Here is a 25,230-nt window from a genome sequence, read left to right on the forward strand (position 1 = left end):
TGACAAATGTCAGGTAATGTGGGGGGTAAATTAATCCTACTTAAAGCATCTACTTACCCTCCTCTTCTCCTCAGCAGTAGCGCTAGACATCCTTTCATACCAAACACGAAGATGTATTCCATCTTGACATTCTTCCATCCATTCTTTGTTGCATTCATAATCTGCAATCTCATCTTCTTCACTCCACTGGCTGAACAAATACAAGACTTCAATCACATACAGTCCTAAAAAGTTTTAACAATGGTTTGAAACTCTACACTTCATCTCAGGAGCTAAAAGCAACTCTCTCCCTCAGCTTCCCGTATAGATCCTGGTCTGCTTCCTGAGCTCCACCCTACTCTAACTCCAGCAGCTTCCAAACCCACTTAATGTTAAATCTCTCCCATTTTATGACAAAGTTTTTGCACCTTTCACCTCATCCTTTACCAAATCCAGCTTCCCTATCATCCCAGACACCAAATCCCACTCCCCATCCTGTATCAAATCCCCTTCACCTATCTCCCCACCCTATAACAAATTCTACTCACTCATTACCTCATCCTCACCTGCCTTTACTGACTCCCCATCCTCTGAGTACACTGAATTCAAATTTCTTTGCCCAAAAAAATCTCCAGGGCCTGTCTTGTTCCACCTCTGGAATCTTCTCTAGCCTTGTCTCCTGGATCACAACCTGATCTTTAAACTCTGGCCTTCAATTCTCTTCTCCTAACCCATCAAATCAGTGTTATACATTTCAATCATCATATTCTGGAATCTCCTCCCTGCAGGCAACATTGCTCCCCAACTTTCAAAGGCCTCTTCAGGCCCTACTTAACCACATAGTCAGTCCCAACTCCTGTTTGATAATGATATAGTTACGGTAGTGCCTCAGGATGCTTCTTTACATTAAAGGTGACGTATATCAGGGACAAGTATTAGCAGCTGTTGTTGGGAGTTTGGACAATTTTGCTTGAAACAGAAAAATGGTTAGCGGAAAGAGCAACAGGGTACCAACACAAAAACCAATGATGGCAAATTCTGCATCATTTACAGAAAATCTAAGGCACAGAATATCCTTTTGGGATTAATAGACAAATATACATATCAGTTGCTGTTGGAAAGACTGTTCAGAAACAATTTGACATGTTCACAATTTTATCTTTTTAAGTTGTTTAAATATCAGTCTTACATGAAGTCCTCTTCCACACACCATATATATTAAGTAGATATTCTGGGAATCAGTAATTGCACAGACATTTTTAGCAGCAAATTTAAATATGCAGTAAGACAACCTTTACACAGCACCAGTTATACCCAGGCTAGAGTACCGGAATCCTCCCTGTATCATTTTTATTGCTGCAGTTGTACTCACTGTATAGCGCTGTCGTGGATACTGATATTTTCTTGTGACATTGCCAGCAAGAGATCAGGTAGCTTGATGTCATTGAAGAAGGGCATGTCCAGTGGTTCCCAGCCCATATCTAGCAGATGCAATAGACAGGTCTGAACACAGGAGAGTGCTGGGAGCAGAGACCTAAAACAAAACAAAAGGACAACATGAAGAAAGGAGAACGTTTTCTTTGAATGTACTAAACTATTTGGGAAGCCATGTAGCAAACCAGCATATTAACTAGGATGAGAATCATTATCCAATTGCTGGAGCAAGTGGAGATGGGAGTTGGGGGGAGGGTGCAGGAAATGCAACACAGATTATCTGCATCAATGTTACCTCTAACTGGCAATTGTAAACGAGCAACCTAATCAAGAAATATAAAGGAAATAAAAGTGACCCACTATTAGCTTAATCTCAGGAAATCTTTTTTTTAAAAAAAGTATAGATTGGAAATTGAAAGTAAGTTTTAATGCTCTCCACTCCTTCCTGTCATGCTTTGTAATACTCTTATCCATGCTTCAGCCTCATTATGAGCACTATTCCCACAGTCAGTGTATCTGAACATGTTCCAGCTGGTGATACTAATGAGTGGAGGGTCAAGAGAAGAGACAGGTGTCGACTGCAGTCCAAAGCTTGAACAATGTACACCGATCAGTCCTACTGTCCCATTCATCTGTTGCTGGGGTTTGGGAATATTTGGAAACCTTTTCAAGCACCCTGATCCTCTATCTCTTGCAAAAGTACAAGGAGTCACTGCAAAAAAAAAGTCACTAGCATGAGACAGAACAATTGACCAGCTAGTCTTGTCAAGTTGGCGAAATAAATTTTTCCACAATTGCGTACATTGTAGGTATATTCCTAAGCACATGGGAGAGCACAATTCCCTTTGCCCTGAAATCACATCATCTAATGATGTATCTCAGTAAGATGGACCTTTCCTCCCATAAACATTCACATTATATACTCAAGCTCACTATCAGAATATAGGACAAATCTCTCCCTGTCCTAAGGAAAACTCTGCATCATATAGGTGAAGTCTACTTGCATCTTTTGACTGAGAAAGCATCTTTTGCTGCTCCTCAGTATCAGGGATCATTAAGCTTTCTTTATTTCAGAAATACACCTTCAAACTGCAGGTGAAAGCAGTTCTGAAGGATAAGGGAACAGAATCTTTGATGGCAGATCTCTTTTCCATCGGAAATCCAACTGGACAATACTGATGGTTTGAGTGGTTAAGCAGTGGCACTGTTAACTGATTCAGAATTGCATCAAGCTGGTTTGTAAATCCAAGAGTATTCGAGATAAATGTTGATACCACATAAAAACAGTGATCTTTTTAACTAATCTAGTCCTAGCTGAGCTCCATGTAATTATTTTTCATCGAAAATTGACTACAAGATCCTCTTAATTCCTTTACTCTCTCTAACTTTCAGATCTGTTCCAACCATAAGGTCCTGCATACAATGTAAGCTGCTGTGACTACAACTTCCCAACACTGTCATCCACACAATGAAGCCAACATTCCCACAGAAACAAAATAATAAACTTCCTCACGAGCAACCTAATCCTGAACACCGAAAGACGACTATTGCCTCAACACTCCTGAGTGAACACCAACAACTGGCATTCCCTTACCAAATGAAAACCCCCTGATTTTTAGAAGCTTCAGGAGATTGCATGGCCATGGTAGGTAGTAAGTGTCTAGTCATGTGTAACAATCATCAGTGGGGCAAGCTCAATGAGCCATTTAGTCTTTTCCTGTTCATCATCTTCGTATGTTCACCACATCTCCTTCCATGGTTGCTCCTTTAGCCATTATGCCACATTTCTGAAACTGTTTCATCAGCATACCCACAGTGCCATCTCTTCCCCTGCCTTCCAAAAACCCTCACCTTTGGCTGTGCTATCTCACCTTCTCAAACACCTCTCTTCCTTTTTATTTCTTTCCTTTACCTTGTAAAGCGTCGGATGTTTCTCTGCGGAAATCACCCCAGAAATGAGTTATTGGTAGTTACCTTTTTAAATATATCTATTAGATATAAAAACAAATTAAGTTTATGAAAGGCACCACTAAAATGACACTCACGACCACCACACCTGAGGATGGTCAAAAAGACAACTTGATACCCTTCACATCTATCGACAGAGGTGCCTTCAAATTGAAGTTCCAAAACATTTTTTTTTTGCACAGCTGCCTCACCATCTCCACCTCCAACCCCAGCCAGATTGATTAAATTCAAAACACTGACTAGCAAAACATTACAAGGAAGCCAACATTCCCGCTGCTACTGAATGATAAACTTCCCCGTCAGGAACCTACACTCAAAGAATGAAAGCGATCACTGCTCCAGCAATCTAGCAGCTGAACAATAGCTGCTGCACTCTCCTTATTGGATTAAACCTTCCCACTCAACTGATTTTGAGGGGCTCAGGCAAGGTGGCATCATGGAGAATGAGGCCAACATCTTTGGTAACTGAGCCCATATACCAAACATAACAAGTACATTTAAGTGGAAGGGAAGGCGCTACATTTCCCTCAGGGCTGGTTCGTGGCTAGGCCCGGGGGGGATTTGCATTAGAGGTGTCCTTGAGCCATCCTAATTGGCTGGGAGAGCAGAATTGGGAGAAGAGGATTTACCAGTTAAAGTAAACACTGAGGGAAGGTGGGGGGTGTTGTTAAGAAAGAGAGAAAAAATAGCTTCAAGATGCCTAGTCCAGTGGCAGGGAGGGGCGGCTGGACAAAATGCCAGATCTTGCAGGCCATCTTTATAAACCACAGAATCATGCAAAACAGCTGCCAGAACTAATTAAAATTGTGAAGACTGCTTGACTATTATGCTCTGGTAGTGTTAAGGAGTTTCTTGCCCAGAATCAGAATAATCAATTCAGGATTAAGCCCCAATATGTAACTTTTTCCTACGCATCAAAAGTATTTGCCCCTGGCGTGGGGAAGTTTCACCTTGTGGACTGATTCTTATAACAGCCAAAACATGTGCATCGTTGAAATGTTCACTGTCCTCAGGGACCAGAGAGTACATTCCAAGAAGTTCAGCAAAACAGATCTAGAAGCTGAAAATTTAATATAGAATAACCAACACTATGTTCAAAAGAAAACAACTGAGAGGTTATAATCACCACAAAAGGTTCAATAGGCTGGGTTCTTTTTTCCAGAAAAGAATGGGCTAAGGGGTGACCTGAAGGAATTATGAAGGAGTTTGATAGGTTAGATGCAAAGATGTTTCTACTTGTGGGGGTGTAGCCATCAATATAAGATAGTGACTAATGTAAGATAGTCACTAATGAAAATGAACATGGAACTCAGGTGGAACCACTTTATCCAGAATATGGAACTTGCTGCCACATGGAGTAGTTGAGGTGAATATGGACACATTTAAGGAGAAGCTAGATAAGCACATGAAGGAGAAATAAATAGAAATTGTTGCACATAGGGTTAAATGAACCAGAGGAAGGCCATGTGGAGCATGAACACTGGTAGAGACCATTTGGGCTCAATGTCCTGTTTCTGTTCTGTAAACTCCACGGAAGAGCTTGAAATGAGACTATGACAGTTACAGTCACAAATTCTAAGACCTGGATATAGCATGCTGCTAAAACCATAAAATGAAAGATTTTTCTTTGAAAGATTCTGAAGGATTTTAATGGTGAGGAATATGGTGAAATGATTTTTTTTCAGATTCTGACTATCTGATAGTGGTACTCTTGAGCTAATATATTGTTTAGGAATCTCTTCATTGTGAAGATCTTGCAGCTATGGTTAAATACTTACTGTGAGATATCTTTGATATGCAACTATTGGATATAGTTAACATTTTGAAACTGTCTGGATAGAAAGCAAAAAAGATGGATGAACAACCCCACAAAGGGGTTTGCAAAACGTCAAATTCCAGGAACTGACCATCCATGTTTATACAGTACATATCCTAAGTTTGGGGGCTCGGCAGCCAAAGAACTGCAAAGATGGAAAAACTTTTGAGCCAAGACAATGAGAACACCAAAAACAACAGCTGCAACAACAACCAATCCCAACATAGAAAATTATGGGAGAGTGACAGCAAGTAAAAGAATGAAGTATTGTGCTGAAAAGTCCCGAAACAAAGCTCTGAAATTGAAGTCCCTGCTCCAGTGTTCTCCCTTGAGCCAAGTGGCCTACCCTAAAGTACATGGGGAAATAAATAAATGCAAAAATAATTGACGTTCTGTACTGAGTGGGTTTGAGTACCTACCAATCTTTCTCAGAATTAAACTGACAGACAGCATTGACCAAGAGCAACACAAGATTGTAGTAAGCCTGTCGGAGCTCGTTCCATCGCTCCTTTCCACAGCCCTCCAACTGCTGATGATAGCTGCGGACACAAAGCCAGGGTTAGAAACAGATTTCAGTTATCATAGGATAAAATAACATACGCTAACAGAGCTAATATACAATCACCTGTAGCCAGATAAAGCATTGCTCAAAAATAATAGAAAGAACCCGTCATCACCCTATGTTAGCTTTGTGAAAAGTAGAACAACACCATCTTGCATTTATATAGGGCCTTTTACATAGTAAGATGCCCAAAAGCACTTCATAGAAGTTTGCAAATAAAATTTAACAAGCCACATAAGGAAATATTAGGGCAAGTGCCCAAAAGCTTGGTCAAAGAATTAGGCTTTAAGCAGCACCTTAGAGAGAGGGGCAGAGAGATTTAGCAACAGAATTCCAGAGCTTAAGCCCTTGGCTACTGAAGGACAGCCGCCAATAGTGAAGCAACAGAGATTGGGGACATGCAAGAGGCCAGAATTAGAGGAGCACAGATGTCTCAGAGAATTATGAGGCTGGAGATAGGGAGGGACAAGGCTATGGAGTGATTTGAAAGCAAAGATGAGATTTTTTAAAATTGAGATGTTGCTTAACTGCGAGCCAATTTAGGTCAGCAAGCACAGAGGTGGTGGGTGAAAGGAATTGATGCAAGTTACGCAGCAGAGTTTTGGTGAGCTCAACTTCACAGAGGGTGTAAAGTGGAAACAGCATTCATTATCCTCAACTCCCTGACCACTTTTTTTCAAATGCAGTTTGAAGAAAACAAGTTTTGTGCTTAAGGTCAAGGAGAAGAAAACTGGAACAGTTTTGATTTTTTGCAAATTTACAAGAAATGTGATTGCAATTGGAGATAAAGACTGAAATGTAAAACTTAAAAAGTATTTCGGCAGACTGATCATGTTCTTTTACAATGGAAAAAAATGACCTTTGTTCTCTAACCCAGTGGTTCTCAAAGTGTGTTCTTCCCTTGGCCCAGGGACTGTTCAAAATGCACAATGATGCACAAAGCCACAACCTAGGTCGTGCGAGAGGACAGGTCAGAACCCTCATCCCCCACCACTCGCAAGACGTCAAGCAGCCAGACAGGTTCCAGAGCGCACAGCACAAGTCATCATAAACACAAGCAACAATGTAATTTTGGAACTAAGATTGATGTTACTATTAAAACATACAAAACCTGTAGGGCTGAAAATAGAGAGGAACCGCCTGAATGTAGAGCCTGACATGAGGCTGAAGCTGTCTAGCTTAGAATCAGACATCAACTCATTGCTATTTTAACAAAAGAAGCGCCATTCTTCTCATTAACTATGATTTTTTTTTGCGGTGTTGAGTGAAAAGCAGGTCGGGTAGGACCGGTAGGTGGATGAAGGGTCTTTTGCCCTGCCTAAGTGGTTTGCAGATGAGAAAGTTTGAGAGCCACTGCTCCAACCCAAGTATTTTTCTAGATGTTGGAAGCAAAGAGCAGAGTTTCTTACACATGGTTGGAATACAAAGCTTGGGTTTCACAGGTTAAGGTTTATTATGATCAGGCAGTATAATTCTGCTTTCTCCAAAAAATAATAGATACACCATTAGTAGCATCTACTGGGAGAATATGCAAGTGGCATCACATTCATTAAATACACAGACAACACCGTTTGGGCAGCTTCAAATCGATCCTAATAAGGACCACGCAATTTCAAGCAGTGTCCAGACAGCAATAAGGCAGTTTATCCAGCAAAGATTGGCTTTGAAAAAACATATAGTTTTAAAAGTTGCATTTCATCCCAGCAGTGTGAAAAACAGAAAGTACAACTTTAAATTTCTGTTTAACAATATCTCATACCTACATTTTAAAAAGCCATCTGATCATTCATACTCATCTTCAAAATACAAATGGACTTTTCTATTCCTGTTGATTTTAAAATAACTTTTCTATGCCCAGTGAGTGTGATGACTTTAGGAAGTGACTAGGAGTCGTTGCTAAACTGACTGTACTGAAGGTGGAGGTTAACTCATCAGCTTTTGCCATCATATTGTGTTAATTCAGGTTTCACCACTGATGTGTTAGGCTGGCTCTGTAGCTAACACACTTGCCAAGTTACAAGGCTGCAAGTTCAAACCCCACTTGGGGATTTCAGGATATAATCTTGGCTGACATCTTCAATGCAGTAGGTGGCAAGATGTTAAACTGACACACTTTCAGATGGATATGATCACTTCGCAAGATTTGTATGGATGTGTCTCAGTGTCCAGGCCAACATTACTCTCAACTCACATCACGCGAAATGGTTATATTTCTCAATGCTGTTGTGGGGTCTTACTGTTAGCATCTGAGACTACACTTCAAACAGCAATTCACTATGTTCAGACATCCAGTGATAAGGAATTCATTAATCTTCTTCAATGTTGCTGTCATTTCTCTTGCTTTTTTTATATAATGGGAATTCAGAATCAAACAATTCAAAATAATTTAAATATGGTGTTGTCAATCTTTTTTTCAATTTTATCATTTCACAGGACTTCAAGTCTAAACTCTCCAATAAATTTCCATAATTGGACATAAAATTCGTGATTTTATAAATAAGGTATTCTAACTCAAAAATCATTTTACCCCATCTTCAAAAGGGAATGCACTTGAAATTTCCATCTCTTTTCTTTTCACCCAATTCATTTCCATTATACTTAAACAATACACTGATTACTTCCAACACACAATAGTGTGCAATATCAGGTTAATGTAAGAAAAGAGAAAGGGTGGGACGTTACCCATGCACATCTGGCTGAGAAATGATGTACGGAAAGTTTTATTTAGGTTGTTAACCATATGCTTGCAATAAAACATGTGGAAAAGGCTGACTTCATTAGTAGCCAATGTCCAACACAGGCACACTCAAAAATTGGGTTTCCAATTGCATGAGACACCAGAGCTTTTACCACTTTTAAAACTGGTAACATTCCTTTTTTTTTTAGAAGCTACAGGAACATTCTGAATCAAAACAAAATGAACCCGTCAGAAAACAGCAACTGCACCACTGAATGTCTCAAGCATTTACATGATGACTGTGCTACAAAAAAATGATTATTTCCAATGTAAGATGCTCAGTATAATTATTTTGGCTGGAGTTAAAGAAAGCATCATGTAAGTAGGCCAAAGAAATCAGAAGATGTAGATTCAATCTCCAGCCTGTGTTCAGTTAGCCAATCGTACCGGGATAGAGAGAACAAGTCCTTACTGGCCTTGGTAATCCTAAATTTGGAGGAGGTAGCAAGAGAAAAATCAGTCAGGTTTCCTGCTCTCCCACACTCACCCACCCCTGCTGCCTGGAAAATCTGAGCATGTACACCAGCTGATGACAGGACTGGTCTCGGTTGTTATATTCCCACAGTTGAGTAGACTGCCAACGCTTACTATCATGGCTCCCATGTGAAAAGCAGGCACTTAAGAAAGGTGCCAGCATCTCATAATTGAATCGGATGAGAAGTCTATGAGGGGGAGTAACAGTGTTTTTCTTGGTTATCCTATATTTGAACACAAAACAAATTGCTCGTGTAATCTAGAACACCTCAGCTTCCTCAGGGGAAGTTAGTTACAAAGATAATACAAGTAATTTCTAGTTAAATTTAAAATTGGCAACGTCTGACGTAGAGCAGTGATCCACAAGCAGTATTTATTGTAGCACAGAAGACTTAATGTGGCTTTGCTAATGGGATTCTGCAACCTAGACAATAAACAGGAATGAAAGGCAACCAAGCTGGCATAAAGGTCAATGGTTTGAAGGACCTTGAAACAATGGTGTCGCAGGGCTACATGATGCTTAAAATCAGCCATGGTTCAAAGAGTCTTCAGCAAGGTGATCAAGGAAGAACTTTTTAAAACCTGATTCGACAGTCATAATTCTCTTATATTTTCTTCAGGGTTCCATTTTTCTCCAGCAGATACAGCAATGTAAGAATTGTCTAATGGTTATAATGCTAAAGGGGAAGCTGCAGCAGAGGGACCTGGGGTTATGCGTGTACGAATTCTTGAAGGTGGCAGTCAAGAAGGTGGTTAACAAGGCATATAGGGTCCTGGGCTTTATAGAGATATAGATTTAAAAAAGCAAGGAAGTTCTGATGAATCTTTATAAAACAGTGGTTTAACCTCAACAGGAGTATTATGTCCAATTCTGGGCATCACACTTCAGGGAGGACGTTAAGGTATAGAAGATGCAGAAAAGATTAACAACAATGGTTCCAGGATGAGAAACTTCAGTTACAAGGAAAACATTGGAGAAGCTGGTGCCATTCTCCTTGGAGAAGAGAAAATTAAGGGGAGATTTGATAGAGGTATTCAAAACCACAAGGGCTCTGGACCTGGAATGTGCAGCTTGAGAGTGTGGTGAAAGCAAATCAATCGTGGCTATCAAAAGGGAGCTGGATAAGCACATGAAGAGAAAACAATTGCTGAGCTATGGGGACATATGCAGGCCAGTGGGACTAGCAGAGTTGCTTGTAGAAAGCCAACATGAATGACTTCTTTCTGTGTCTAACCATTCTATGATTCATGTTCAGCTCATTAAGCCTTTTCTCTCATTCAATAAGATGAGAGTTGACCTATACAATTTCATTTATCCACATTGATTCCACACCCCTTAATGCCCTTAGATAACAAAAATCTATCAATTTCAGTTTCGAAATTTTCAATTGTCAATACTTTTGGGGGCGAGTGTTCCAGATTGCCACTACCCTTTGGGCAAAGTGCTTCCTAACATCACTCCCAAATGGTCTAGCTCTAATTTTAAATTTATGCCCCCTTGTTCAGGATTCCCCCGCTTGAAGAAATGTTTTTATTCTTCATCTACTCTAAAAATGCCTTTAATCATCTTACAGTTCCTTTACTGAACTAAGAGGCCAGGAGAATGTAAGGTGTAGTACGGTTTCTGATAAAAATTCCAAGGTAAATCACACATAGCCTGCATTTCCTCCACAACAAAGAAAAACACCAGATGAACATCACAAATAACTTGTTGCTAAACATGTCATCCAATGTGACCCATCAAGATGGACAGGCTCACAACAAGAACTTCCCAACTTCTTGATTAGAAGTCAGGTTTTTGGTCACTTTGTCATCATTGGATACTGTTACTAAGGTTCACAAGGTCAAGTCTCATCTCTTACCTAATCAATTCCTTCTGGCTGGCTAATACTTCTTGCAAAAAGAGAATGCAGGAGAACTGGAAGAGATGAGGTTGTCCCAGTGACTGCAGGCACTCGCTGACTGCACGTAGAACATCAATGATGCTCTTGGCCTGGGCTTTCCGCATAGACAGAACCTGTAAGACACTGTAAAGCACTTTTATTTTAAAATATAAGTAATTTATTGTCTGTTCAAGGAGCTTTCCTACTTATACAGCCATCAACAACCTGAGGGTTACCACTGACCAGAAACTGAAGTGGATTAGCCATATAAATACTGTGGCTACAAGAGCAGGTCAGAGACTAGGAATCCTGCAATGAGTAACTCACCTCCTTATTCCCCCAAAGCCTGTCCATCATCTACAAGACACAAGTCAGGAGTGTGATGGAATACTCCCCACTTGCCTGGGTGAGTGCAGCTCCTACAACACTCAAGAAGCTTGACACCACCCAAGACAAAGCAGCCTGTTTGATTGGCGCCACATCACAAACATTCAACCCCTCTACCACCGACGTACAGTGGCAGCAGTGTGTACCAACTACAAGATGCACTGCGGGAACTCACCAAGGTTCCTTCAGCAGAACCTTCCAAACCCACGATCACTACCATCTAGAAGGACAAGGGCAGCAGATAGATGAGAACACCAACACCAAGTCAGGGGTGTGATTAAATACCCTCCACTTGCCTGGTTGAGTGCAGCTCCAACAACACTCAGGAATCTCGACACCATCCAGGACAAAGCAGCCCGCTTAACTGACACTCCATTCACCACCTTCAACAACCACTCCCTCCACCATCAACGCATAGTGGCAGCAGTGTGTACCATCTACAAGATGCACTACAGCAACTCATCAAGGGTCCTTCAACAGCATCTTCCAAACCCACGACCTCCAGTTCCTAAAAGGATAAGGGGGCAGATGCATGGGAACACCACCACCTGCAAGTTCTCCTCCAAGCCACAAACCATCCTGACTTGGAAATATATCACTGTTCCTTCACTGTCACTGAGTCGAAATCCTGAACTCCCTCCCTAACAGCACTGTGGGTGTACCTACACCACATGGACTGCAGCGGTTCAAGAAGCAGTTCACCATCACCTTCTCAAGGGCAATTAGGGATGGGTAATAAAAATGCTGGCCTAGCCAGTGATACCCACATCCCATGAATGAATAAAAAAAATCTCAGCACAAACTTTCATACTTTACCTATTTATCACCAAAATAGATTACTTAATGCATTACAATACAGGTACAATGTGACTGTGCCAAAATATATAATTTTCCAAAACTGAGCTTCAAATTCTTTTTTAAAAACTAGGTCTAGACATGGTTGGAGAATCTAGTGGCAAAGTACATTCCTCTGAGAAACTGAGCTGCAACATAAATATGGTGTGCACCACAATTCTTATTTACAAATGTCACAAATCAATGCACCAACTATGATTAATGTACATATTTGTGTAAAAGTTGAATTTCTGAGACCCTTTTTAGGCAAAAAAGTTAAGGGGTTGACTTTTACAGGGGTAATGTTTTTGAGCGGTTTACTTTCAACTACCAACACTCGCAGTCACACAGACAGCAGAGAATCATGCTAGGTATTCAGTCTCTAAGTTTCAGATGCTCCCAGCTCGTAAGGAAATCAATTGGAACAAAAGGAAGAAGGGTAAGCTCTTAATAATCCCTTTTCTTTTCCTATAGGTCATAAAATTATTCATGACAGCTGAGTGAGCTTAGTTCCATTTCTGGGAAAGTTTAATATGCTCGCAGCTCACACACACACACACACTGTACACTGACTCTGCAATTTGTTCCAATCTTACCTCCGCCATTTCAATAAGAAGTTAAACTTTTACTAATGTTCCCCAATATCTCAGTGGGCAAATTGCACTCAGTGATCCTCCGCCGATGCAGGAAGATCAGATCCTGGTCTCTGCTGTGTTACTCTGAACACAGAACAGGGCAGTAAGCTGAGTCAGAGCAGAGGTCCTTAGAAAGTTAAAAGTCGATTCTTACACGAGGTATATGAAAAGAATTTTTGGCCAAAAGTCAGGGGTCGACGTTTACTTGAGATTGACTATTACTCGAGCATATATGTAGGAGAAGTAGTCCATTCGGCACATTAAGTCTGCTCCGCCATTCAACGCGATCATGGCTGCCCTCATAATCCTCAACACCACCTACCTGCCTTTTCCCCATGACCCTTGATTCCTTTACTGATTAAAATTCTGTTTATCTCAGCCTTGAATATACTTAATGACCCAACCTCTACAGCATTCTGCGGTAAAGAATTCTACAGATTGACTAACTTCAGAGAAGAAATTCCTCTTCATCTCTGCCTTAAATGGGTGACCCCTTACTGAGATTATGCTCTCTGATCCTAGACTCTCCCACAAAGCGAAACAACCTCTCAGCATCTGCCCTATCAAGGCCTCTATGAATCTGATATGTTTCAATAAGGTCACCTCTCATTCTTCTAAACTCCAATGAGTGTAGGCCCAACCTACTCAACCTCACCTCATAAGAAAATCCCTCCATACCAGGGATCAACCTAGTGAACCTTCTCTGGACTGCCCCCAGTGCCAATATATTTTTCCTTAGATAAGAGGACCAAAACGGTTCACAGTATTCTAGGCATGGTCTAACTAGTGCTTCGTATAGCTTTAGCAAGACTTCCCTATTTTTATACTCCATTCCCTTTGAAATTAAGGCCAACATTCCGTCTGGCTGAACTTGTTCTCACACTGAGCAATTTCTCCTCAAACTCCTCTCACTTCCTCCAAATAAAAGGTGTGACTATGGGTACCCGCATGGGCCCCAGTTATGCCTGTCTCTTTAAGGGGTTTGTGGAACATTCCTTGTTCCAGTCCTACTCAGGCCCCCTCCCACAACTCTTTCTCCAGTACATCAATAATTGCTTCGGTGCTACTTCACACTCTCATCTGAACCTGGAAAAAATTATTAATTTTGCTTCCAATTTCCACCCCTCCATCATTTTCATATGGTTCATCTCTGACACTTCCCATCCTTGACCTGTCTCAATTTCTGGTGATAGACTGTCCACCAATATTCACTACAAGCCTACCGACTCCCACAGCTACCTCGACTACAGCTCCTCACACCCCGCTTCCTATAAGGACTCCATCCCATTCTCTCAGTTTCTTCGCCTCCATCACATCTGTTCTGATGATGCCACTTTCAAAAACAGTTCCTCTGACATGTCTTCCTTCATCCCTAACCGAGGTTTTCCACCCACGATGGTTGACAGGGCCCTCAACCGTATCCGGCCCATCTCCGGCGCATCCGCCCTCACATCTTCCTCTCCCTCCCAGAAACATGATAGGGTCCCCCTTGTCCTCATCCCACCAGCCTCCGCATTCAAAGGATCATCCTCCGCCATTTCCGCAAACTCCAGCATGATGCCACCACCAAACACATCTTCCCTTCACCCCCCCGGTGGCATTCCGCAGGGATCGTTCCCTCCGAGACACTCTGGTCCACTCCACATCACCCCCTACACCTCAACCCCCTCCCATGGCACCTTCCCATGCAACCGCAGAAGGTGCAACACCTGCCCCTTCACTTCCCCTCTCTCCGTCCAAGGACCCAAACACTCTTTTCAAGTGAAGCAGCATTTCACTTGCACTTCCCTCAATTTAGTCTACTGCATTCGTTGCTCCCAATGTGGTTTCCTCTACATTGGAGAGACCAAACGCAGACTGGGTGACACCGCTTTGCAGAACACCTTTGGTCTATCCGCAAGCATGACCCAGACCTCCCTGTCGCTTGCCATTTCAACACTCCACCCTGCTCTCATGCCCACGTCAGTCCTTGGCCTGCTGCATTGTTCCAGTGAAGCTCAACGCAAACTGGAGGAACAGCACCTCATCTTCCGACTAGGCACTTTACAGCCTTCCGGACTGAATATTCAGTTCAACAATTTTAGATCATGAACTCTCTCCTCCATCCCCACCCCCTTTCCGATACCCCCCCCTTTTTTTTTTCCAATAATTTATATAGAATTTTCTTTTCCCACCTATTTCCATTATTTTTAAATGTATTTCCATCTATTGTTTTATCTCTACCTTTTAGCCCATTTCCATTTCTTCACCCCACCCCAAATTGATGATAGTATATTTGCTTCCTTCATCCAAGTCATTAATACATATTGTAAATAACTGTGGCCCCAGCACTGATCCCTGTGGCACTCCACTAGTTACAGGTTACCATCCTGAAAATGCCCCCCTTACCCCAACCCTCTGTCTTCTACTGGTTAGCCAATCCTCTATCCATGCTAATATACCGCCCTCAACACCATGGGCTCTTAATTTATTAAGTAGCCTAATGTGCAGTACCTTATCGAATGCCTTTTGGAAATCCAAATACATTACCTCCACTGGTTCCCCTTTATCTACCCTGCTTGTTACCATCAGGTCCAGGGGACCTATCGGCCTTTAGTCCCATTAGTTTCCCTCGTACGTTTTCTCTAGTGATTGTTATTCTATTTAATTCCTCGCAACTTTTTGCCCCTTGATTATTTAGCATTTTTGCAATGCTATTAGTGTCTTCTACCATGAAGACTGATGCAAGGTACTTATTCAACTCCTCTGCCATTTCCTGATTCACCATTATAATTTCCCCAGCCTCATTCCCTAAGGGACCTATATTTACTTCAGCCTCTCTCTTCCTTTTTATGCAGTCCATTTTCATATTACTTGTTTGTTTACCCTCAAAGTTTATTTTTTCCCTCTTTATCTTTTTTTTTGTTTATCCTTTGTTGTTTTTTAGAACTTTTCCAATCCTCTGGTTTACCACTAATCTTTGCCACATGGTATGTTTTTTCTTTCAATGTGATACTATCCTTAACTTCCTTGGTTAACCATAGTTGGTTTATCACCTTCCTAGAATTCTTCTTCATCACTGGGATATATCTTTGTTGTGAGTTATGAACTGTTTTCTGCCAACGTCTGCCATTGTTCATCAACCATCTTTTCTGCTAAGCTCCTTTCCCAGTCCACTCCAGCCAACACTACACTCACTGCTATGTAATTATTTTAGCATAGCTGTTTCCAACCCAAGTTTCTCACTCTCAAACTGAGTGCTAAATTCTATCATGTTATGGTCACTGTTTCCTAGGAGATCTTTTACTCAGATCATTTATTAAACCTGCCTCATTACACATAACCAGATACAAAAAAGCTTGATCCCTTACTTTCTACCATCTGTCTTCCTCCTACACCCTGTGCAATGGCTGGCTCTGAAAGGAAACTCCAACTGCAATCTTACAGCAGAATTATTATAATGGACTCGTGGGTTGGCAAATTAAACTTTGATTAAAACAAAGAAAAATAATTTTGATTTACAGTTCCTTCCATTTTACCCATTCTTAACCACTAAATTACCTACTCATTCTCCTTGAAATGCAAATACTCACACAATTTACTCTAGTATTTTTCATTGGTTTGATGAACAAAACCTAACCAGCTTACCTTTCAGAAGAAATGTTGGAATCCTTCATGAATTCTAAAATGTTCTTCAAAAGTGGATATTTGTCTTGGATGGGGACCATTTTAAACTCTTCCATGGACCTGAGTGAAAGTAACCTAAGTCGGCCTTTACCGAATGCAGGTTTGGGTTTAGAGCTGAAAGGGGAGGGAAGGTCAATGTAAGGAGATACAAGATTCTCACTGGGCGTTGTGCTCACTGAAGAAGCTGGGCTTTCACGCTGGGGTGGACCAGCAGTATCGAGGTCATCCCTCAGAGCTATGGCTGCCTGGGCTGTTTGCTGGGGCTTTTCTGTCGATGTGCTCTGCGATGTTGCACTAAGATCCTGCAATAATGTGGACTCAGAAGTAACGTGCTGTGCAGGTGGATCAGCGGCCTTGTCCAAAACCTCGTTCTGTTCTTGCAAAGTATCAATCCTCTTAACATCAGACAAAGAGCCAGTGTTTTTTGTTGGAAATGGTGAAAATTTTAGTAGCAAAAGGCTTTTTGCAATCCAGTTTTCATCTACAAAGGTATGAAAAACAGTCATTGATATATATAAAGCTATAGCAATAAGTAGAATAAAAACATAAGTTTTATACAAATGTAATGCTGCTATGAAGCACCATGTTGTAACATTTTGAAAATATATTTTACAATCAGATCAAATACCTACTCCCAACTACTATCCTCACGTACCAAAAGACTGCCAAAGCTAATTGGCTAAACATTTCACTAAAATACTATTTCACAGAATCTTTACAGTGCAGGGGGAAGCCATTCAGCCCATCAGGTTTGTATTGGCTCTCTGAAAGAGCCTTCTACCTAATCCCACTCCCCTGCCTTATCCCTGTAACCTTGCACATTCTCTCTTTTCAGATAGTAATCCAATTGTCTTTTGAATACCTCAATCAAACCTGCCTCCATCACCCTTTCAGGAAGTTCGCTCCAGACTCCAACCACCCTCCAAGTGAAAAGTGTTTCCTCATCATTATTATTCCCTTTGCCAATTATCTTCAATCTGTGCGCTATAGTTCTTAATGTTCTCTTGGGTGGGAACAGTTTCTCACTAGTTACCCTGTCCATACCCCTCAGGGTCTTGAATACCTCCATCAAGTCTCCTCTCAGCTTTCTTTTCTCCAAACAAAACAGTTTCAACCTCTCCAATCTATCCTCATAGATACAATTCTTTATCCCAGGAATCATTCTTGTGAATCTCTTCTGTACTTTCTCCAATGCCTGCACATCCTCAAGTATGGTGCCCAGAACTGGATGCAGTGCTCCAGATGAGGCCTAACTTGTGTCTTATACAAATTCAACATGAGCTCCTTACTTTTGTACTCAATGCCCCTATTATTAAAGCCTAAGATGCTATATGCTTTATTAACTGCTATCAACATGCCCTGCCATCTTCAATGACTTAAGTACATATACACCGAGGTCCCTCTATTCCTGCATCTCCTTTAGAGTTTCTCTCTTTATTTTATACTCTCCATATTCTTCTTACCAAAATCAATCACCTCACACTTTTCTGCACTAAGCTTCATCTGCCACTTGTCTGCCCAATCCACCAACATGTCTATGTCCTCTTGAAGTTCACGGCCCCCCCCATCACAGCTGGCAATGTTTCCAATCTCTGTATCATCTGAAAATGTTGAAGTCATGCCCTGCACACCACAGTCCAGGTCATTAATATATATCAGTAAGGGCAAGGGTCCCAACACTGGCCCCGGAGAACTCCATTACAAACCTTCGTCCAATCTGAAAAACAACCATTTATCATTACTCTCTGTTTCCTGTCAATTTCTTATCCAAGTGCTCACTTTCCCTTTTATTCCATGAGCTACAATTTTGCTCAAAGTCTGACATGTGGCACTTTATCAAATATCTTTTGAAAATCCATATACACCACATCAACAACATCCTCAAAAAACTCCAGCAAGTTTACTAACATGATTTTCCCTTAATGAATCCATGCTGGCTTTCCTTAATTATGGAGAGGTGGTGGTGTAGTGGTATTGTCACCGGACTGGTAATCCAGAAAACAGGGTAAAGCTCTGGGGACAAAAACAGAAAATGCTGGAAAAACTCAGCAGATCTAACAGCACCTTTGGAGAGAAAAAAAAAAGTTAATGTTTACAGTCCGTATGACTTCTTCAGAGCTCTGGGGACCCTGGTTCAAATCCCGCCACAGCAGATGGTGGAATTTGAATTCAATAATGAACAGAAACCTGGAATTAAAAGTCTAATGAGGACCATGAAACCATGGTCCTTTAGAGAAGGAAACCTGCCGTGCTTATCTGGTCTTGCAGACATGTGACTCCAGGCCCACAGCAATATGGTTGACACTTAAAATGCCTTCTGAACAAGGGCAATAAATATCTGGTAAATAATAATAATTACCTGGTCCCCTAGGACCTCCATTGTTTCTAGCATTTAGAAAGTCCAAAGTGGATGACCTCACATTTGCCAACATTGAAATCTATTTGCAATATTTCCGCCCATTCACTTAATCTATCGATAGCCCTTTATAAGTTTATGCTTCCTACCTTTGTGGCATTTGGTGAGCTATCACATCATCTAAGTTGTTAATAAATACAGTGAATAGTTGAGGCCCTACAGATCCTTATGATTCATTAGTCATATCCTGTCAATTAGAGCATTCGTCCATTATTTCTACCCTGTCTCCTGCCACTCAGCCAATTTGCAAACAAGGTCAATAATATGCCTTTGATTCTATGTGGTTCAACTTTAGCTAACAATGTCTTATGAGGGACTTCATCAAATGACTTCTGGAAATCCATATAAATAATGTCTATGAGCATTCCTCTGTTCAATACCTTAGTCACTTCTTCAAAAACTTTAACCAGGTTCATTAGGCATGACCTACTCTTTACAAATCCACATTGAATTTTCAAGTTTCTGGCCCTCTATCCTTAATTGCTGACTCTGGTAATTTCCCCACAACAGATGTCAGGATAACTGATCTTTGATTCCTGGTTTCCCTCTCAACTTTTTTAGATAGCGAAGTGGCATGTGCAATTTTCTGAGCTAAAGGAACCATTCCCAAGGGAACTTTTGAAGATTATAGTTAGGGCAAATATAATGTTTTCAACTGCTTGCTTTAAAATCCTGGGATGGAAACCATTTGGTTTTGAGATTTTTCATTTGTCAGTGCCATTATTTTGAACATTACTGTTATTTTGTTTAGGTGAATCACAATATCAGTGAGATGTCTGACCTCTTAACCTCTTCCTCTAGTGGATATACTGACGCAAAATGAATATTCAGCATGTCAACCAATTCCTTAGTTTCATTGACAATATCAACACTATTAGCTTTTAAGGGAGGGAGCCCTGACATTAAACCATGATGTTTAACAGCAGGTCTCTATCCAGATCCCGTTTGAACAGATTGCAGCTATAGAATCATCTGGAAGCTCTGTATATCACAAGAGTCCTTTTGTTCAAGTCTCCAGATGGAATGAGGTGGATGGATTTACTCACTGATATTTTCTGGGTTCATCTTGTTGTCATCTTGCACCTCTTTATCGCTGATCATCATAAGGTATTTCTGTTTGCGTTCCATCTTGTTGGAGAAAGGTGATGGCCAAGGAAAGAAAAATGTATCCATTTAAGATCATGCAACAATATCGACCAAATTACCACCTTGACTGGTGCTGGTGTTTGCTCAAACAAAAACAGAAACTGCTGGAAAAACTCAGCAGGTCTAGCAGCATCCATGGAGCAAGAAACAGAGTTAACGGTTGGTGTCCGTATGAGCGTTCCTTCATATGGGTTTGAAACGTTTACTCTATTCCTCTCTCCACAGATGCTGTTAAACCTGAGTTTTTCCAGCATTTTCTGTTTTTGTTTCAGATTTCCAGCATCCGCAGTATTTTGCTTTTATCGCTGGTTTTTGCTCACCTGTCCTAATATCACTCATGTGGCTAAGTGTCAAATTTTGTTTGATAATGCTCCTGTTAAGGGGCTTTGGGACATTTTATTGCATTAAGGCTGGCATTTAAATTCAAGTCGCTGATGTAGTTATCCAGGAATGACTTTTTTAACATATTTGCACAAAAGACAAACACTTCTGCCCAGTAATAAAGTTTACTCACTTATTTAATAATATTTTAAAACTTAACATCTCCTCCCAATCATCAGCAGGGTGATGGTTGAATCACCAACAGGCCATTGAGTGGTACCTTATACATCAGTCATCGATGCTCAGCTTTTAGGTTCCACTAGAAGCACTCAGCTCCCAACCTTGATACAACCCTGGTATGGACACAAGAGCCTAATGCCAGAGGAGAGATGAGAATAACTCCACACCCTAACATCAAGGCAACAGTCAGCCAGATATGACACGACTAATCTGTACCAAAATGAGGTCAATAAGGGTCAAGAAAAAAGCCCATCAGTCAATGTGCCACAAAGGGAGGTTGACCAATGGTCATGGTTGTTGGTCATCAATTATCTTTGCCCCAGTCCCAAGGTTTTGCTGCAGGAAGTCTTCAGGTAAGTGTTCCTGACTCAACTATCTTCAATTGTTTCATCAAATGACTTCCTTTCTGCCTCAAGGTCATAAGTGAAGTTATCTGCTGATGATTTAGCTCCATTCACAACTCTTCCGATAATGCAGCAAACTGTGCCAGGGGCCTGGACAACACCTAGGCTCAGTATCAGGTACCATTTATGCTGCACAAGTATCAGACAATGACCATCTCAAACAACTAGTAGTGCAACCACATGTCCTTGACTTTCAACAGCACCACTATTGATGATTCATCCGCCACTAAAACATGATGAGGTACACAAGTGATTTCCTTCCACTGCTGGCTTGATCATACTGATATATCTTTAAACACAAAATGAATAACTGTAAAGAACACACAAAGGATTTCAAGGTTTGTTGCAATAAAACTGTCAGCCCTCTGCTATGAGAGAGCAAAAAATATAGGACAGCTTTTATTTTTGTTTAACAAGTCAATTTAACTGGATAACATTGCAAGGTAATAAGTCTGCTATATTTCATTCCTCCAACAGATGGTGATGTTATTTCTCAAGCTATTAAAAGAAATGTGCTTCTCTGTTACACTCTGGTACAACAAACACATCTCAAAGACATCCCGTTTTCTCCCAATATCTATGAGAAATGCCAAGGGAGATTCAGCAATTAATAGAAAACCCCTGATAACTGACTCCACAGTGTAAAGTTTATAACCTCCTTTTATATGCATGGGTCTGGCAAAGTGCTAGACAAATTCACGTTTTACTCTAACCATCTTCAGCCCCTCTCCTCCCCCTAAATCATGGATTCACAAAAAAAAGACTACTTATAAAAACCCACCAAGGAGAGAAACAACTTTTTAAGGATTGTGCTCTCATCAATGGTTAAAACTAGTCCAACCATTTGAATCATATTACTTCTCTACCTTTAGCACAGAAATAGAATTATATGGAATGCACAGCACAGAAACTGACCATTCACCCAGCTGGTCCATGTCGTTGTTTATGCTCCATACAAGTCTCTATTCACCCAACTCTATTTAACCCTAGCCACATATCCTTCCATTCACTTCTCCCTCAAATGCTTATCTAGCTTCACCTCAACTGCTCTTTGTGATCAAGAAGTCTGCATGCTAATCACTTGCTGAGTAAAGTTTCTCCTAACCTCTTTATTGGATTTATTGGCGACTGTTGTATGTTTATGGTGCCTAGTTTCAGACTCCCCCAAAAGTGTAATCATCTTCACTATGTGAATATCCTCATAATTTTTAAGACCTCACTCAGGTCATTCCTCAGCCTTTTCTTTTCTAAAGAAATGAGTCCCAGACTTTTTAGTCTTTCCTGATAGTTATAACCTCTTAGTTCTGGTAGCATCTTATGGTCTTTTCTGCACCTGTCCAATGCCTCCATATCCTTTTTGTAATATGGAGACAAGTACTCTAGGTGTAGTCTAACCAATGTTCCATACAAGTTTAATTTAATATCACTGTTTTTCAATTCCATTCCTCTGGAAATGAATCTCAGTGCCTTGTTTGTATTTATGACCTTGTTAACTTCCTTTGCTACTTTTATTGATTTGTAAATGCATATGCTTAGATCCCTTTGTCCACTACTCCAATTACACTTTCATATTGCAAGCAGTATGTAACCTCCTTATTTCTCCTACAAAAGTGCACCATCTCACAAATTAAGTTGTTGTCTACATGCCCATTCTGCACACAGTTCATCAGTTTTCCACAGTATTAACCAACTTGGTGCCATCCACAAATCTTTCTGATTACCGATCCTTGTGGAGCACCACCTTTCACCAGTCTGAGTAAATACCTTTACTTCTACTCGGTTTTGTTTTACAGACTGTTTGCTGTTCATTCTGCTGCTTAGGTCACCTGACTTCACGTGCTCTGACCTTAATCTTGAGTCTACTGTACAGTATCTTATCAAAGGCCTTTTGAAAATCAATGCCTCTTCTACATTACCCTCATCTACACTTTCTACTTCTTCAAAGACAGCAGAGATTTAAATTAATAAGTGACATTTGAAGCAAAATGCCACCTTTTTTGAAACTTACTATCCAGGTCTTCATTCCTTCAGCTAATGCATACACTTCTGCCATGTCTTCATTGAAACCTGTGGTACCGCCACTTGTAACTACAGAAACAGGAAAGCACAATACATTAACGCAAATGTAAGATACAATGTCTGTTACTAATAGCAGATTGTTTTCTGTGTAAGTGTTCTGTTCATTGTAAGCAACTGCCCCATTTAACCCTTAAGAACACTATAGTACACCAGTATCATCTGTAGCTCACAATGGTAACAGATGATCTCCTTACCCAGTTTGAAATTTCTAATTCTCTTCTGATGATCTAAATTGCAATGCAGACCAAAGGAGTTTGAATTATAATTTCGCTAACCAGGCTGAAGCTGTCTGTGTTAGGGTAGTGAATCTGTGGAATTCTTTATCGCAGAGGACTGTAGAGGCTGGGTTGTTAAATATATTCAAGGCAGATATAGACAGATTTTTAATCAGTAAGGCAATCAAGGGTTATGGGGGAAAAGTAGGAAAGTGGAGTTCAGGATTAACAGGTCAGCCATGATCTCATTGAATAGCAGAGCAGACCCGATGGGCCAAATGGCCTACTTCTGCTCGTACATCTTATGAACCAAATGAGCAGGAATTATAGTGGCTTCTGGACCAGAATTTCAGACCTTATTAATAGCGTATAATGATCACCAATTGTCTACAGTAAACTTGCATTTGTTGTCAGCAATAGATTTACTACTGAACTTTATGGGCGTAGTTTAGGATTGGAGGTTTGGTCTATGGTAAACACTAAATCCACACTCAATAGGAGCAGGCTACATTGCATTTTCAAACAGGAATTGTTCCTCAGCTCCAGCAGAATCAAACAGCTTTGGGTTCTTCGCTATTAAACATATAAACATCTAGGGGACATTTAATAGTAAAATAAGGTGCTGCACCCACAGGCACTGATGGATTAGATGGCTAGATAATTCACTAACATGTCTAATTAAAAGAATCCTTGTTTTGAATGCGCTGATCAATTGGATCAAAATCCTGGAACTTCCTCCCTCCCTTATAGCACTGTGGATGTATCTCCACCATGTGGACTGCAGGGATGAACAATAAATGCAAGCCTTGCCAGTGCTGCTCACATCCCAAAAAAAGAGGAATTTAAAAATAAAACTGGCCGGATGTGGTCAGTCTTTGGCTAAAGAGTTGCAAGCAAAAAAATGTTCAAATACCTCAATTTCATTAAAAGGTAGATATCGGTGTGGAGGAGACAGATTGCTTTTCACTGTGCCACCAGTATTGGGTGGCAAGCAAAGGTTCAAATATTCCCAAGGAGTGAAAATTGGGATAGGGTGACACTCCATGCACACCAGAGTATCTTTAATTATTTAGCTTGACATGGTTAATGGAAGGGGGAGGAGAAAGACAGCAGCTCTTTAAAGTATGGCCCTCCATGTTCAGTGATTATGAACAGAGTGCATACAGGAATCAAAAGATTGCAACTAATCACAAAACAGTTATTTAATAAAAACTACAAAGACATTTCCTTCCCCAATTAGATTGTTCAGAATATTTTTTAATTCAACTTCCTTCTATACAACAGTTAAAACAAATGGAAAACAAAATAGTCAGCAAATCACTGGAGATATCGAGAGGGAAGAACATCATACACCAGTTGGTTGGCTTCAACTTGTACATTTATAAATAAAAGTTTAGCTATTACGTTTTCTGCCAGTGGAAACTCATTGCACATTTCACAACATATGGAAGGCTGGCTGAAACTTGTGCCAATGTAAATCAGCCACACTCACCACAGCAAGGCAGGCACAAACCTGCATCTCCATTAATAGTAAATCCATTATATTTTCCTGGCACACCTTTGTTTTTTTTTCCCCAAAAGAGAGGAGTTTAAAATGACAAAGTTCTTTTAGACTAAACAACTTCTTCACTCAGGTAATTTTAAAAGAAACGTTAAACATCTCCTACCCTCTGGGAGGGGGTAATTTTATGATCCATTTCACCCTAAAGATCTGTTACTTGGGATCTGTTAAAACCAGAGAGGGTTAGAGCATAGAGGGAGGCCATTCAACCCAATGTGTAATCTAAATAAATTCCACTGCCTCCTTACAGCCCTGCACCTGTGTATCCAACAGCTATTTTCCTATTAAAAATGGTCTTTGGGCCTCATTATCCAACAATCCAAGTAAGAACAGGCAATAACTGATCTACAAAGGCCAATATTGATTTCCCTTACCTAATAACGGAATTGATTATAAACAGTAAACTTGTTGTTGTGGAAAGAAACAACCTCTGCACACTCAAAAGCATTTGATAAAATTAAATTACTGGAATC

At 40.6% G+C, this 25,230-nt stretch overlaps 1 protein-coding gene across 3 annotated transcripts in view; it reads right to left on the reverse strand.

Moving 5' to 3' along the window:
- zzef1 (zinc finger, ZZ-type with EF hand domain 1) overlaps positions 1 to 25,230 on the reverse strand; it is a 285,136-nt gene that overhangs the window by 123,178 nt on the left and 136,728 nt on the right. For all 3 annotated transcript variants that reach the window (XM_041196874.1, XM_041196875.1, XM_041196876.1), the window contains exons 27-33: positions 22,911 to 22,990; positions 19,838 to 19,919; positions 16,337 to 16,856; positions 10,833 to 10,997; positions 5,617 to 5,736; positions 1,352 to 1,513; positions 58 to 190 (exon numbers count right to left, since the gene is read on the reverse strand). In XM_041196874.1, the coding sequence (XP_041052808.1) occupies positions 58 to 190; positions 1,352 to 1,513; positions 5,617 to 5,736; positions 10,833 to 10,997; positions 16,337 to 16,856; positions 19,838 to 19,919; positions 22,911 to 22,990 (1,262 nt within the window). The remainder of the gene's footprint in view (positions 1 to 57; positions 191 to 1,351; positions 1,514 to 5,616; positions 5,737 to 10,832; positions 10,998 to 16,336; positions 16,857 to 19,837; positions 19,920 to 22,910; positions 22,991 to 25,230) is intronic.

The sequence above is a fragment of the Carcharodon carcharias genome, chromosome 10 (assembly GCF_017639515.1).
Source record: "Carcharodon carcharias isolate sCarCar2 chromosome 10, sCarCar2.pri, whole genome shotgun sequence".
Lineage (NCBI taxonomy): Eukaryota > Metazoa > Chordata > Chondrichthyes > Lamniformes > Lamnidae > Carcharodon > Carcharodon carcharias.